Here is a 16271-nt window from a genome sequence, read left to right as displayed (position 1 = left end):
TCAGAAATACTTGTGTAGAATTTCAGAGGGTCGTGATTTCACGTGATCAATGTCGGTCAGTATTTGATTTTTCACTCATCCCTACTTGTAATACTTGCCTCGTGAATCGAAACTAATTATATCTTTTGTTTTTGCCAGGCATGGATCTTAACCGATGTTCTCGACCTTTGAACGCCATGTTTGTTACTTCTTGGCCGTGCACATGGTTACCTACTACTTCTCGTGTTTGTGTTCACTTGGTTGTACCTGCAGCAACACGCGGGGAATCCAACTGAAGTCATTTCGAACTCGACCACGAGCACCCAAAATTTGCAATAAAACGCGAGATACACTGCGAAATTAGGGCAAAAAGAAAAGAAAAAGAAAAGCGCAAGCCGAAACCCTCGCTTCGCCCTCCCCGTCGACGCCGCCTCCGCCGCAAACCTCGTCCCGCCCTCTCCCGCGGCAGCCGAGGCCGAGGCGTCGTCGGAGACCACAGATCCGGACGGATCTGACTGCGGGCGATGTCGGGCGGAAGCGGCTCGTCCGGGCGCGCGGCCCCGCGGTACGCGCCGGAGGACCCGTCGCTGCCGAAGCCGTGGCGAGGCCTCGTTGATGGCACCACCGGCTACCTCTACTACTGGAACCCGGAGACGAACGTGACGCAGTACGAGAAGCCCCTGCCCCCAGAGAACCAGCTCCCGCCGCCTCCGCCCCCGCTGCCTCCCCCGCCTCCTCGGAGCCGCGACCGCCGCGACAGGTCCCGATCCCGCTCCCGCAGCCCGCCACGGCGTGACCACAGGGACAGGGATCGCGACCGCGACCGGCGCCACGACGAGCACGCGTCTTCCAAGTCGGCGTCTTCCCACCACCATCCTCCTCTAGTCGCTGCCGTCGCTCCCGATGACCCGTCTACTGAGGCATACCGCCGCCGCCACGAGATCACAGTCACCGTATGAATGCACTATGTTCCCCTCTCCAGTTATACGCTTCTCGAGCTTGCACCATGTTTACTGACCCATTCCTTGTTGGTTGGCTGCTTGTTGCAGGGGAATAACGTGCCTGCACCGATAACTTCGTTTGAGGCTGGTGTTTTCCCATCCGAAATTCTCAAGGAGGTATGATTATATTGGTGAACACTGACCCATGATCTAACACTAACCCAAACAGAGTTGCATGCGAGGGATCAAGATCTCCCAATTCGACGAGCGTGATGGACTGTGGACTTGTGCTCCAGTTGCTTGCTTGTTTCTCTTTATTTGCTTGATTGTGCTAAATCAGGGCTGGCTACGAGTACCGAGTACTTATCTACATCTCTGTGGCAGATGCGATATTTGCTCCGAGGTGGAGCTAATGTCGTACGCTGCCTCGCGCGCCCTCGGCCAATCTATAAGTGCATCGGGCTGAGGGCAGGTCTCGTTAATGGAGCTGCCAAGGGTGGGTGACACCCAAGGCTGCTCGCTCCCTCCCAGGGAGGTTGCCCATGGCGCGAAAGGGCACCCATGGTGGCTGATTCATTGCTCTGCGTCGAGTTCTTGGAAAGGCTCCTCACATGGATGGTGGGCCTCTTCTGGGGCTTGACCATGGAGGTCTGGCCCAGGCTGTCAACATCCATTTATAAGATCGGTTGGCAGCTGCTGGGAGGCGCCTTGTGGATGAACGATCCACAGCTGAGGGAGTCTCCAGGGACTCTGTTAGATCCTTTTCTACTTCGCCTTATGTCTGCAAGTCTACGCGTTGTGGGCACACTTTATTTTGTACGACATTAAATAGACCTCATGCTTTGTCTTTATTTTCGCAACAAAGCGTTAAGAGGGAAACTTTAGTAGATTTAGGTAGTATATATTAATTGTGTAGTTGTCCTTATTTTGCCTGCCTTTGCTTTGCTTTTTCCCTTTTCTTGTTTCCAGATACAACGTGCTGGATTCGCTAGCCCAACACCAATACAAGCCCAGTCATGGCCAATTGCCATGCAGAGTCAAGATGTTGTAGCTATTGCGAAGACGGGATCTGGCAAAACTCTTGGGTATCTGCTTCCTGGATTTATGCATATTAAGCGTCTGCAAAACAATCCCAGGTCTGGTCCAACAGTGCTAGTTTTGGCACCAACAAGGGAACTCGCAACACAGATTCTGGATGAAGCTGTAAAATTTGGCAGATCATCGAGAATTTCCTGCACGGTTTGTTCATTCTGTTCCTATTTTACTTGATATACGAGTGATCATGGACTGCGTATTTATTACCTGGATAAACCTTTTAATTCAAAAGAAGCTTTCAAAAACCTGTAGTGTTGATTTTCTGTTTAACACTTGAAGTTGTATTCTGTCATGCTTTACTATTGATCTGTTTCTATTATTTAGGCCTCAGTGTCATGATCTGTTTCTGTATTATATTTCCATCGTCTTAACTTTGTTCTTTGTCTGTTTATATAGTGCCTGTATGGTGGTGCTCCTAAAGGCCCCCAGTTAAGAGATTTAGATAGAGGGGTTGATGTCGTTGTTGCTACACCTGGAAGGTTAAATGACATTCTAGAAATGCGAAGGGTAAGCCTTAAGCAAATCTCATACCTTGTTCTGGACGAGGCTGACCGCATGTTGGACATGGGCTTTGAGCCACAAATACGGAAGATAGTGAAAGAAATACCTCACCGTCGTCAAACCCTTATGTACACTGCTACTTGGCCTAAGGAAGTCCGAAGGATTGCAGATGATCTTCTTGTTCATCCTGTCCAAGTGACCATTGGAAGTGTTGATGAACTTGTTGCTAATAGTGCTATTACCCAGGTACGGGACCTGCCCTATAGGTGCATCGATAATTCTTGATGGCTTCTTTATCCTTCTGTGCAGTATGTCGCCATAAGTTATATGAAAAGAAGTTTGTTCTGAATTATGTCTGTTTCCCAAGTAACTCCATGTTAACATTCATATTGTCTTATCCTCTTGTTTTGTGCAGCATATAGAGGTGATCACGCCCTCGGAAAAGCTTAGACGTCTGGAGCAAATATTACGATCCCAGGATTCAGGCTCAAAAATATTAATATTTTGTACTACCAAGAGAATGTGTGACCAACTTGCGAGGACACTCACGAGGCAGTTTGGAGCTTCGGCCATTCATGGTGACAAGTCCCAAAGTGAAAGAGAGAAGGTTCTGAACCATTTTCGATCTGGGCGGTCTCCTATTTTGGTTGCAACAGATGTTGCTGCACGAGGTTTAGACATCAAAGATATCAGGTACTTCCTTTTCATTCTCTGTTATGCATGTTTGAATGTGTTCTGATTTTTCATATATCATGCTACGAAGAAATTAATAGAAAAGCAAATATGCTGCTATCCCGTGCTCATAAGGCCAGCAGCCATCACAATAGTTTGAAGGATGTGATGGACACCCATGATAAGAAGTCTATTTTAACACCTACATCTCAGGGACATGATAAGCTGAAGATTAATTAAACTGAAGCAATTCAGTCAATGAACCTCCAATAGGCCATCTACATTAAAGGTTGATTAAACAAATTTAACTGACTGCTATCAGTTATATTCTCCACTGAAACATACTGATCCCAATAATTCTACACCTACTGTAAAAATGCTGCAGCAAATGTGCACAGAATCATAAAAAGAGCATGGTATTTTTTTTTCATAAAGTTTCAGCATCATGTTGATTTATTATTCTTGACTTTCCTTATTAGACGAATAATCAAAGCTTCACTTGAGCCATGATGGTATGTCACTACTTACAAACAGCAAAAGTGATGCACAATTTGTTACCTTTTTGCCTTGGTAATCTCTTGAAATCTGAGACCAACTTATTCTACACGTATGCTTTGTTTGTGCACTACATGTCAAGATTTTGATTCAACTAGTAAGCGCCTTTTGTTTCTTTATACAGGGTTGTGATCAACTATGATTTCCCCACTGGTGTTGAAGACTATGTTCACAGGATCGGCAGGACAGGAAGGGCTGGTGCCACTGGTGTGGCATATACATTTTTCTGTGATCAGGATTCAAAATATGCGTCAGACCTAATCAAAATCCTGGAAGGGGCAAACCAAAAGGTGCCCCGTGATTTAGAGGACATGGCTTCTCGAGGTGGGCGTGGTAGGAAGCGTAACCGCTGGGCATCCCGCTCTGACAAGGGTGGTTCACGTTCAGAACTAGATTCTAGGTACAGTGGGAGAGATGGACTGGCATCTTCTGGGAGATCAGAGAGTAGTCGTGGTGGTCGTGGAAAAGATGATTATGGTGGTCGTGGCAGGTATGCTATCATTCTCTCAGAAAGAGAGGTACAGTAATTGTTTGTTCCAGTTAATCTAAATCAGTCATTTGCCTGGTGTATGTGGGCCCATAAACTTGGGACCACACACTGTACATAATGTTAATACTGATGCAAATGAAATTCACTGAAATCCAAATGTCAATAATATAAATTTTAAGATCATGAGGGGTGCCAGGCGCCTCTATGCGCCCCTCCCTCCACACCTGCCTATTGAACACATATTTTGGGGCAATATAGATCAGCAATTTGTTGCAATTATTGGTGAAACCACACAAAATGTAGGTACACGTTAGTTTTGTTTTGGAGAACTTATTTGAGATTATGGTTTCAAATAAGTAACATGAATTTTGCATCTGAAGCATGTCCTATTGTTCAGTGATCTTGGTCCCTTTAGTCCAAACGCTGACCATTACTGATTGTTTTTTATGTTGACAGGCACGATTACGGTGAAACTGATGGACGATCTCGAAAGTCCGCTAGAGGTCGTAGTAGAAGCCGTAGCAGAAGTGACAGTGATAGGTACAGCCGCAGTCCTAAGAGGTCACGCCGCCATGATGTGCAGGCTAGCCGTGGCAGGACAAAGAGCCGTAGCCGAAGCAGGACAAAGAGCCGTAGCGGAAGCAGGAGCAGAAGTTACAGTAGAAATCGTCATGCTAGCCGCAGTAGGAGTCGTAGCCCTGCTGCTAGCCGCAGGTATGAAAGGACTGGTGCTATCTCAGGGTCTGCACGGCCTGACTCAGTGCACCCAGAGCGCAAAAGCTCTCCAAGAGCTCATTCTGCTAATGACCATGTGAACCACTCTGACCACAAGGATGACCGTCACCTGGAAGATGGGAAGATGGAAAAGGTTGATCTTGATCGCTCACCCAGCCCACAAGATGACAAGTCTGCTCCATATAGCCCTGTGTACAATGGCAAAGCCAGTGGCTCGATGAGCCCAAACGGTCAGCCAGAAGGTGATGCCAAAGGTGTGGAAGCTTCTGAGAAACCTGATACTGCATCTCCAGTACGTTACAGCAAGAACAGAGAGGATGAAGAGGAAGGTGTCATCGACGAGGATGGGGAGATTGCTGAGGATGATCCTCGGTCTAGTGCAGCGGTGCAAAATGGTGATGGTAACCGATTATTTTGACAAGATTCGAAGAACAGCTGAGTGGTCGCCTGCGTCTGCAATGACAACCAGTCTTTTAAAGCAAACTGTGGCCATTCGCTATCCACCAACAATCAAGATCATAGAATTGCATTTGCATCTTGCATTAGAACATTATACTCGTCTATTATGGCTTTTTAACATTGTTATGGTGATACCTATGACATTTGTGAACGAAAACAATAGATGTTTTACCATCCGATGTTCATGACATATTTTGTTCTTGTGTCTTATTGTCGGTGCTGGAAGTGTTGTTTATGATACCTAGGAAGTCACTTGTGTGTAGTCGATCGCCTGGTCGAACTTATCCACTAATGTCTGCACGAGATGGTGACATGAATTTGCGAATGCTTAAACCACGGAGCTCGGAGGGGGGGGGGGGGGGTGGCACCCCTCCAGTAGTCCGTTGGCTCGATTGATGCAAACGGCACCAGAGATGCTCGGTTGAGGTACCAACCCCCATGACCCCCCTCCATTTTACGATTCATCTACGTCTCTTCGTTTTCTTCCCCACCTACCTGGTTCTACTGAAAAATACATTTTTTATACCGTCTTCATTCTTTTTTACTTTGTCATTTAGGACTACAACATGGTCTTCAATAAATGTCGTTGTCTCTTGCTTTTTTTTAAGTATATGAGCAAATAAGTTGTCTTATTCTAAGAGTGATTTGGATGTTTATTGATCATTTGCACCTAATTTGACTCATAACTATATGTTCTAGTCACGTACAATCTTTCACATGGGCCCACAGCGAAAAATAGAAAAAACCATCGACGTGCTGTAAATTTTCCTTTGTTTGGAGGGTGTTTCTCCGTAGAGCTGTGGGAACTTTATCGCTTCGAAGTGGTATTAATCCAGGAGGGTGCCCCCATTAGGATCTTTGATCCCTCAAAAATGAGGTGAACAGTCAATGGATGAAATTGCATTCTATTACATTTCGAACGATTGGGAGAACCTCCCCATGCATCTCTTGGTACAACCTAACACACAGTAGAATTTATTCGGACAGACTTACAACTGAGCTCAAATTAACGTATCTGGCAACGAACCCATAAGGATTACAGGACTGCTATTCCTCGGCTTCCAAAGTTTATCCGGCCTTGCCTTGGAGAGAATGTCGGAGAAAAATCCTGAGGATGAAGAGAAAGACTGGGTTTGGATCGACTCGGTTGATGGCATGCCTGAGCCACCATGTACAGCTTGCTCAAGCACCGCAATCTTTCTGCCTGTGCTGGAAGCCTTACCACAGGGGCAAACACTGATTTTCCTAAAGCATTGCTTGTGGAAGATTGACCCACACAAACCGCATTTTGCAGCCTCATCCTCCTACAATCTTATGTCTGATTTCCTCAGCAATGGATATGAATATGAAAGAAAATTAGAAAGCAAAGACTTGGCAGAGCACCTGGAATGGAAATATAAGGGACAGGGGGTCATCACAAGCTTGTCGAGCAGCACAAGGCACACCGGTGTCATAGCACACAAGGCATTGCTCGGTGATGTGCTCAAGTATCCTGTTTGATATGGTCTGGACCTTAACTGGAAGTGCTGTTTCATGCAAATATAATTTGTATCAGTGGCGCACTAAACACGCCAAGAACGTGATTTCAATTATCATCTAAAGACCTAAGGCTTAAGATTTTGGTTCCGATGATATAATTCATCAAGCATTAACAATAACCACAGGGAAAGCATAAGAAACAACTATATCTAAAAATGTTTGAATTTCACTGTCTTTTTTTTCTGGAGAGGAAAATTCCAGGCATCCACTTAGTGGGGCTGTAATTTGCTGAATCAGGAACTGGTATTTTAAACTTGAAAGCATGAAATGAGCATACATAGATGCATTCCAGATAGACCCTCTTTTTGGTCACATAATTATCAGAATTTAACCATGACAGCAACAAATAGTGCATTTGTATTTGATTACCATCAGATTGGTAAAGGGTCTATGAAATGCAGATCTAAATTCAGGTGTATCTACACACAGTTTGGATTCTGCACTATAAAAAATGCCTTAAAGAAAGCCTATAAACCTCATCAATGAACAGTACCTGCAAAAGCCCCTTTCGAGAGATCAACGAGGTCACGAAGCGCAAAGAAGTCATTCCCATCAAGGAGGTATCTTTGAACACCTAGTCCTTTAAGTACGGAGTTTCGGAAAGGACATTGGACACAAGGAAGCATAGCTGCTATTTTCTTCCGGACACTCATGATATTAAGCAGAGCTGGCACTTTAGAGAACAGGAAAGGATTGACAGCACTTACACAGAGCATAGGCTGAAAATACAAATCACCATTTCTTAATGTTGGGAAAAGTATGAAAATATAATTTACATTTTATATACACTTGAGAATTAACAATAAAGAAAAGATACAGTTAAATTTATCATTACCTGGTCATAGATGGAGTCCAAATATGCTTTCGCTAATTGGGAAATCAGATATAAAGAAAAATCCCAGTGGTGCAAGACTCTTGCTGGCACAACTGCAGTGTCATTTGTGTGACAAGAAGCACAAAACAGTTGGCCAGTGTAAGCACAAAACCGAGGTTTGTTCCATCCAATAGTTTGCGCAAGTTCTTGCAGCAATGTTCGTCCAGCATCCAAATGCCTATGGCATCCTGCACAGTTGTAGTGTTGTAACTCTAACAATTGTCTAGTCGACTTCCGAGGCCTATCCTCCACAATAAGTGATATTGTCTTGCCCATTGAGGTTGAATCGTCATGCGAAGCTCCATTGTAGTCTGAATCTTTGGAATGTAAATCACTGCTTCGCCTTTGCAAAGATTGTGGGATAAGAGTTTTCAAAAAGCTATATTCATAACCTGGCCTCCCTGGTGATAAAAAATTAACCAGAGGGGTGGGTGTTCCAAGCGAATAGCTAGAGAACAGCAAAGAACGCAAACATTCTTGAATAAGACCACTTCTCTCATTGATGACGTTTGGGGACACATTCCCAAATATTTTAGTTGACTCTCTTTCAACATTTTCCCATGTGGGGGGAAGAGTCAAGCCTCTCTCATAAAACAAGTCCTTAAGTTGCCGATAAAGTGCATAAAATTCACGGTACCGGCGCTCAATTTCCCATTCATCTTCACCGCTCCTCACTTTTAACAAATAAACAGTGTATTCTTTGACACCAACCATCCGCTCACCGAAAGAAACATCCCCAGTTCTTTGCTTTGCTCCCACAACCTCCACCCAATCAATTTTTGCAGGATAGTGAGGAAGAGGGTATACATAGGCATAATCTGTACCAGAAGTGGAGGCAGTAGTGCTGCCATCTCTGAAATGGTGAACCTGGCGAGCATTGGTCCCGCGATTATCCGTGAAAGACCCATTTTCATGGGGCTCTCCAGAATTGAGCAGAATCTCTTCCATCTCTTGGACCATATCATCGAATAGATCACTGTCATCAAGTCTGTCTGCCTGTAGTTAGAATGAGACTAATGTCAATCCAAGCATGCAGTTGAACACATGCATGCATGTGAAGTACTGCAATTTGATCAAGCAAAGGGGCCACAAGCCATATCTTTTAGGCATATAATACCGCTAATTCATGAGTGCGGTTGAGCACATGTAGGTTGGAGCAATACTGCAATTTGATCAAGCAATGGAGCAGCAAGCTAATATCCTTTTATAGTAAAAGACTGTCGACAGCACGAATATAGACCTGATACAGACCACTCAGTACAATTGTGTCTAGTTTTTGGGATAGCATAGAAGCACCTCTGTTCAATTAATTCAGGGCTAGCTAAAGGGAGAAGTGGTCAGAAATGAATGAGTATCAAAAACATTGTTACTGTAAATTTCCACTCAAACTCCATGAACAGAGACCAAAATAGTCGCTAAGCCCAGTGGCTGCTGCCAAGCTAATTTTGCATTTAGTAGACATATTTCGTTTCCCTGCAACAGCCTTGCCCCAGCTCGCCAGTGCATTTTTGCCGGAGAAGGTAATCCAAATCCGGGAGCCAACACACACAAAACATCTAAAACTTGTACCTATATAAGCAATTAAATTTACTAATGCTGCTAGTCATCAATCCTGATGAAACTAAGAACGTAAGGACATGAAAAATTTACAACAAATGCCGCTCAAATTCACATCTTGTATCAGTTAACTGAAGTACTATCCATACACCAGTTCTTGGTTGTCAGAGACGAGCGAACCCACCTGGCTAGGATCCGGGCGCGGAGGAACAGCCGGCGAACCAGAAATCGACTCCTGCCGCGCGAGAGCGTCGTCTCCTGTGGCGTTCGGAGGAGGACCCGTTCCTGGCCGCGACTGCGACGGTGCCCAGGCCTGGTGGCGGCTGAGCTGGTGGTTCTTGGGGAATCCGGAAACGGCGGGGAGGTCTTCGAGGAGGAGGTCCATCTGGTGGTCCCAGAAGTCGGAGGAGGGTCGGAGGCTGCCGAGGGAGCTGGGCGTGCCGAGGGCGGAGTTGGCGCTGCAGTACCTGTCGTCCTCGGCGTCCGATCCGGTCGCCGAGGAGGCCTCCGATGCCGCGCCGCCGGCGGATCGCCGAGATGGCTCCATGCAGGACTCGATCCCGGCCAGCCGGCCGTAGTTGTTGTGCTTATAGGGATTAGTGGTGATGTCTTGTCTTGGTTGAAGAGGAAGAGGAAAAACTTTGCACTACGGCCCCTGTACTTTTTGCTTATCTCCTACTTTAATTGGCCAGGTCAGATCTAGTGCTGTGTGTACTTTTGCACTATAGCTCTCAAATAAATAAGAACAATTCAAATATGTGCCACTCAAAATAATATATACTTCCTATATTTGCTAATGAACTCAGTGTAATTAATAATTACCACACTATTTGAAGATGATGCCATATTTATCACTTTAGACCTCGATGTAATAAGAGCCGGTTCCGAGAATATGGAGGCTAACATGGAGCCCACATATTTGAATGTGAACATTTTGGATTGCCGATGTGAATTTGATGGCTCTTGTAGTGGCAATGTTTTTAGCGAGCGACTAATCTAAAGTGGGTGACAATCTCTCATGAGTTAGGCTAGCAACTAGAGCGTAGGAAACTGTACAATCAACCAAACGACTCTGAAGAATGAGAAAGAGGAGGGAAGGTTGAGAAAGAGCAAGCAGATATATGCCACCTCGCATTGACAAGGGTGCTCTACTCCCTAGTTGACTATGCTAAACTTCCATTAGCGTCATCCAATCAATAGAGTTTCTCTTAGAAGTTTAGTTTGCAAGATGGGTCGTATCATATGCCTCGGCCATTTTTACATAATCTTTTTATTAGAAGAACCTAGTTTTCATCACGAATCGTCATGGTAATTTCATACTTTTGAGTATGTTTAATTTGTGTTGCGCCATTTATTGTCTTTTCATAGCTTATTCATTGATGCGTGGCTAGCGCGAGAGACACTTGTATAGTTTGAAACTCAGGAATTCCAAGGGATTACTTTATGATTTGTATTGTTAACAGTGATGAAATTCCTACTTCCCAAACGATTTGTGATCTAAACTGTTGGTGAATGGAAGAAAATTTACGATCTCTTTGCCGTCTACAGTCGAATAATTTACAAATTCAAAGATATAGCCCATTGTGCAAATGCCTTTATTTAGAGTTGTTAATTGGTATAAAGACAGCCTACAAAGGTTGGAGAATTAAGCAACACGTTCTTCAGCCTCGCCGTCACGCCCATGAACCGTTGGCTGCCAGTGCCACGCGCAGCGCATCGCCGAACTCGACGAGCCTGGTGTCGAGCATCATGTCCCTGACAGCCTCGTGAGTGCTGAGCCGTGCCGCCCACACCGCTAGTTAGGGTGTCCTCCTGTCGTCCAGGACAGGCTGCCCGATGATCCTCTCTACCTCCCGGAACCTATCACCATTGCTGACAGTGGACCTAGGCATCACTTGGCGGGAGAGACAAGGCACAAACTAGCGGGAAAAACAATTGTGCCGTAACCGAGTGGGTCGACTGCTCAAGGAAGGGGAGCCTGGGTTCCCAAGCTCAATAGGAAGTACACATCGGTTGAATGAGCTTTGTAAGCGTGTGATTGTGTCAAGGGTTTAAGGAGGGGATAGTGTGTGCGTGAGTGTTGTGGAGAATCATTGCACTAAACTAACTCTGTCTTCCTCAAGCAGACCTCCGTTCTCCCCCAACTTCTCTGAGTTCTTCCTCTCTTTCTCTCTCACTTCTTCTCGATCTCTTTGTGGATGTCGCCAGAGTAACTGGGATGGTAACAACTAGTATCAGAGTGGTGTTGTAGGAATCCAACAAGTCTATCATGGCAAGCATGTCGGACCTAGTGGGTTGGAGGAACAAGATCAACACCACAGTGGTGGAGTTTTGTGACGATCTTAGGGCACTGCGCATGCAAGTGGATCATATCACGCATAATCCTATGCTGACGGTGAAGCCCTCCGATCTGCCACCTTTGCTTACGACACCATCACCTGCGCTTCCTCCATCACCGACGCCAAACATTGCGTGAAAGAAGGACGATGGGGCTCCATCCACTAAGACGAGCTTTGCGCTCGAGCCTAGAGGCCACCACGATGAACTGTGGAGCAAAGGGTCTGAATTTGGGGGAAAGATTCACCTAATTTCACCTTCGGAGAAGGGTATGTACTCAACACCCTGTTCAGATAGAATCGTAGATTCGATTGGGGAGGGATCACATTGCACATGGGGAAGTGTTCATTGGGTAATTCTGTCGAGGATGGATTTCCCTTCCTTCAAAGGCAAAAATCCTAAGGCTTGGCAGTTAAAGTGCGAGTCCTATTTCAGAGTCTTCAGTGTTCAAGAGGATTTACGGGTTAGTGTGGCGTCTATGCACATGGTAGGCAGGATAGCTTTGTGGTTGTAGACTGATCTTGCTAAAAGGTTCAACACTTTGATGCACAATCTTTTGGCATACCACCCCTCATGGGATCCACAATATTTTGTTACCCAGTTTTTAGATGGACTTAAGGAAGAAATTGCTCCAATTATTCTGCACTGCCCTGAGGAACTGGATTCTACTGTCTCTTTGGCTTGCAGGAGGAGGTACTAGAGGCTGGATGTGCGAGGGACACTCGGAGATATGAATCGAGTGCAGGCCGGGCAATAGCATGCACCAGATTGCCACTACCCCCACCACCAAGCTAGCCTCGACCTCCTGGTGCTCCAGCTTCTGAAGAACGCAGAGAGACTGACGCCCTATGTTACACGGATATGGATACGTGTATCAGTATCGAGCCAATCCCGATACGCGGATATGTCATTTTCTCAAAAATCCCAATACGCGGATACATTTCAATAATATTTTATTAAAAATAAGTAATGAGACACATATAAATTATAGCAGCTAGTAGGAAACCAGGAACAATAAGTTACCTTGTGGTTAAGCCATTTTCCTACCATTCAGGCCATTCCAGTGAAGTACTAGAGTGAGGCCAACAACCAAGACTCCATCTAAATAAGAATGTACAAGAGGGTTACAAACTTACAACAAATACATAGTGTAAAGTACTAAAATTTGTGGCAAAAAAAAACCTATTAGATCACCTTTAAGGAGTTATTTCCAGCCGACCTGCATCCCTTCTCTTCTTCTCTTATTGACTGAATAACACACAAGAACATAGAAGAAACACAATCTCACGAGTAGCAAATTGGAAAGTTCAGTAGTTTACACAATGAAACATAAAAGTTTAACATAGCAGATAGCAGGTTCTACTTAAGTTCTATTACATAACATAATAGCTAGGATAGAGCAGCAGGCTGCAGCTACACCTTGCAAGTTCATACAACTAGGCTTCTTCAGGATTTACTTTAGCTTCATTCTTCCAAATATCAGCCTCCACATCTCCAAAAGACACGACTTGTAATTCAGGCTCATCAAGGGAAAGGTTAGCCACTTCAAGGATCCCTAAACCACTTAGAGATTCAAAAGAATCTCCTCCCGCATCCCACATCCTTGATTCCTCTTTCTTGTAATCATCAGTCCTTCTTCAGAGATGTCTCAAATTTGAGTGCACATAGATCAAATCTTTAGCACCCTTTGGAGTTATGACATTTCTTTTGACACTGTGAATGAAGCTATATGTACTCCAATTTCTCTCACAGCATGACGATGATGCTGGTTGGCTAATGAATTTGATGGCCAAATCATCAATAAAGGAACATGCTATCCATGATTTATCCACCAAGTCATGGGAGAAACAAACCATCTATAATGGAGAGAGTCAGGATCATTGAATTCTTGGGAACAACTAGAGAACCTTGCGTATTCTTCTTTCACTTGAGACAATTCTGTTGGTATGCGAAAGTACTTCTTGAAGCGTGCCATCCTCATTTTTGATACCTCTTTGTCCTTGTGTGGAGGTACACGGCCAACACCTCCATCTAGCCACTATTGGTTATAATATCTATAATATAAACATAGGCAAGGGAATTAGCAATCGAGCTATCAACATAAGCAAGACATCAAGTAAAGTGGAGATTATTACCTTTGGTTGAGTGAATGAGCCAAACAATAAAGTGGATTATTGCCTTTTGTCCACTTATCGACCAATATCTTATGAATAACCAAGTACAAGTCCGACTCTGTCGGAGGGTGAACTCCTGTTGCAGGGATCCCGAGAGACCCCTTTTTAGAGATTCGGCCGGGGGGATGATCCTGAATGAGCTTGTTTGGGAAATAAGCGGGAAACGGAAATAAATGCAGTGGCTGGTGGGAGATGATCGTCCTAGTGCGAGAAAGATGGGTGCACCGGGGTTTAGACAGGTTCGGGCCGCACGGGGGCATAACACCCTACTCCTGTGTGAGTGCTATATCTATCTTTGAAGGGAATTCTTCAAGGATGTATCTGGTTACAAAAGAGAGAGCCACTTACAGAGAGCTTGAGGCTCTCGTGTTCTAGTTTGGCTTGAGCTGGTTCGAGCGTCTGCGTCCTCTTCTTCACACACTTCCGGCCCCTTTACGTGTTCTTCATTCTTTCCTTTTATAGGCGCGCCGACCTCGACATATCCTGAATGGGAAAGAGGGGATGCGAATGCCAAGGTGCCACGGAAAAAGGCGTCATCATTTCGTCTTGGCGAAGTGACAGGGGCGGTGGAGAAATGCGGCGCGCATCCGACCACCCGCCACTGTGGAAGCCTCCGGGCGCCATAAAGGGGGCCCACCGGGCAGCCTCAGAGGTGCCCGGTGCGCCCACCCTATCTTGTCTTTCTACTAGGGCAGGGTGGCCGGCGGAGCGCTTCGATTCTGGCAACGTTATCCCGAGGCACCCGGGTGAAACGGGACGGGACCCGTGCATTTAATGGACCCACGCCCCCCTGCCAGTGCATGGCAGGGTCTGACACTGGGGCGTGGGCAGCTGAGAATGTCAGGATGTCAGGCCGCGCGTGCCTATTAAATGCGGCATTGGGCCTTTGACTGGATGACACCCTGACGACGGGACCCTTCGGGTCGTCGAATGATCTTGCGCGAACCTTCGGGGAACTGAGTCCTCGGGGGCTGCCACGTGCAGCCCCGAGCACTCTCTCCCGAGTACTTTGGGAGGATCTTCGGGGAACCGAGTCCTCGGGGGCTGCCACGTGCGGCCCCGAGCACTCTCTCCCGAGTACTTCGGTGGGACCTTCGGGGCACCGAGTCCTCGGGGGCTGCCACGTGCAGCCCCGAGCACTCTCTCCCGAGCACTTGGTGGGACCTTCGGGGAACCGAGTCCTCGGGGGCTGCCACGTGCAGCCCCGAGCACTCTCTCCCGAGCACTTCGGTGGGACCTTCGGGGCACCGAGTCCTCGGGGGCTGCCACGTGCAGCCCCGAGCACTCTCTCCCGAGCACTTCGGTGGGACCTTCGGGGCACCGAGTCCTCGGGGGCTGCCACGTGCAGCCCCGAGCACTCTCTCCCGAGCACTTCGGTGGGACCTTCGGGGCACCGAGTCCTCGGGGGCTGCCACGTGCAGCCCCGAGCACTCTCTCCCGAGCACTTTGGTGGGACCTTCGGGGTACCGAGTCCTCGGGGGCTGCCACGTGCAGCCCCGAGCACTCTCTCCCGGTATTTGGGCTCTGCGGATCATCGGGGAACTAGGGTGCTCGGGAACCAGAGGCGGCGGCCCCGAGCACCTTCTCCTGGGACTTAGCTTCTTCTTACATTGCAGGGTGGTGACATGTGGCAGATGGCCGGCCTGGTCTCGGGACTTAGGGACCCCTGGTTCCGAATACACCGACAGCAGCCCCCGGGCCCGTTGGTAGGTGACGGGACGGAGACTGCGAATGGGCCCTTCGTCGCGGCCGAGGCCGAGGTTGGTGCAGACGCCATGTGGCAAGCTTTCGAGAGGTGGCCCTTGCGGACCCGAACCTCAAGTACGCCCCAACGGGAAAATGAGTGGACGCGTGTCCACACAACTTCCGAAGGGTATAATGACCATACGGGCGGCACGCGCGGTCGCCGTGCAGATCGAGGAAAATACGCCTGGCATCGCGCGATCGGCGGGAGATTCGCCTGGCAGTTGCGTCGATCGAGGCGACGCTTCGCCGAACGAACCGTTTGGGCGGCAGTTTTTGAACTTTGAGATATAAAAGGGGGAACGGATCGGTCCGTTCCCCTTTTTACGCTCTCTCGCACTTGTGCTCCTGCCTTCTTTGTGCTCCGAAGCCCTTAGGAAATTCTCAGGCGACCGGAGCATTCTTCCTTCTCTCTCTCTCCACCACCAAAACACCTTCCATCTTGTCGAGATGACGAGGGTTGGAGGAGGACGCCGGGACAAGGCTTCGGACAGCATCTTACCGGAGTCTCGTCTGAGGAACGAGGAGGCGGCGGACAAGATTAGGAAGCTGCTGGTGCCGGAGGGGCAGGAAGGTGCTGTGGTGGTGAGGCCGGCGACTCTGACGCCGGCGACGACCGT

At 47.2% G+C, this 16271-nt stretch overlaps 2 protein-coding genes across 5 annotated transcripts; one reads left to right on the top strand and one right to left on the bottom strand.

The window, feature by feature from the left end:
• The first annotated feature begins 328 nt into the window (after positions 1-328).
• Positions 329-5619, top strand: LOC133913888 (DEAD-box ATP-dependent RNA helicase 40-like). 2 transcript variants are annotated; one of them, XM_062357146.1, is made up of 8 exons: positions 874-932; positions 1029-1097; positions 1305-1736; positions 1890-2159; positions 2412-2762; positions 2932-3209; positions 3868-4233; positions 4690-5619. In XM_062357146.1, the coding sequence occupies exons 3-8, from the start codon at positions 1482-1484 to the stop codon at positions 5384-5386; spliced, it is 2217 nt and encodes a 738-aa protein (XP_062213130.1). In that variant the 5' UTR covers positions 874-932; positions 1029-1097; positions 1305-1481; the 3' UTR covers positions 5387-5619. The 2 variants fall into 2 exon arrangements, with proteins under 2 accessions (XP_062213129.1, XP_062213130.1); XM_062357145.1 differs by lacking the exon at positions 1305-1736 and having other exon boundaries at positions 329-932.
• Positions 5620-6316: 697 nt separating this feature from the next.
• On the bottom strand, positions 6317-10037 carry LOC133913915 (uncharacterized). Of its 3 annotated transcripts, none has more exons than XM_062357147.1 (5): positions 9582-10035; positions 7802-8836; positions 7460-7685; positions 6811-6953; positions 6317-6731 (listed from the first exon to the last, which is right to left on the bottom strand). In XM_062357147.1, the coding sequence occupies exons 1-5, from the start codon at positions 9942-9944 to the stop codon at positions 6429-6431; spliced, it is 2070 nt and encodes a 689-aa protein (XP_062213131.1). In that variant the 5' UTR covers positions 9945-10035; the 3' UTR covers positions 6317-6428. The 3 variants fall into 3 exon arrangements, with proteins under 3 accessions (XP_062213131.1, XP_062213132.1, XP_062213133.1); XM_062357148.1 differs by having other exon boundaries at positions 6586-6738; positions 9582-10037; XM_062357149.1 differs by having other exon boundaries at positions 6603-6745; positions 9582-10037.
• Positions 10038-16271: the final 6234 nt, after the last annotated feature.

Source organism: Phragmites australis, chromosome 1 (genome assembly GCF_958298935.1).
Source record: "Phragmites australis chromosome 1, lpPhrAust1.1, whole genome shotgun sequence".
NCBI lineage: Eukaryota > Viridiplantae > Streptophyta > Magnoliopsida > Poales > Poaceae > Phragmites > Phragmites australis.
Note: the sequence above shows the minus strand (reverse complement) of the source record. Positions and strands in the feature narration are given on the sequence as shown.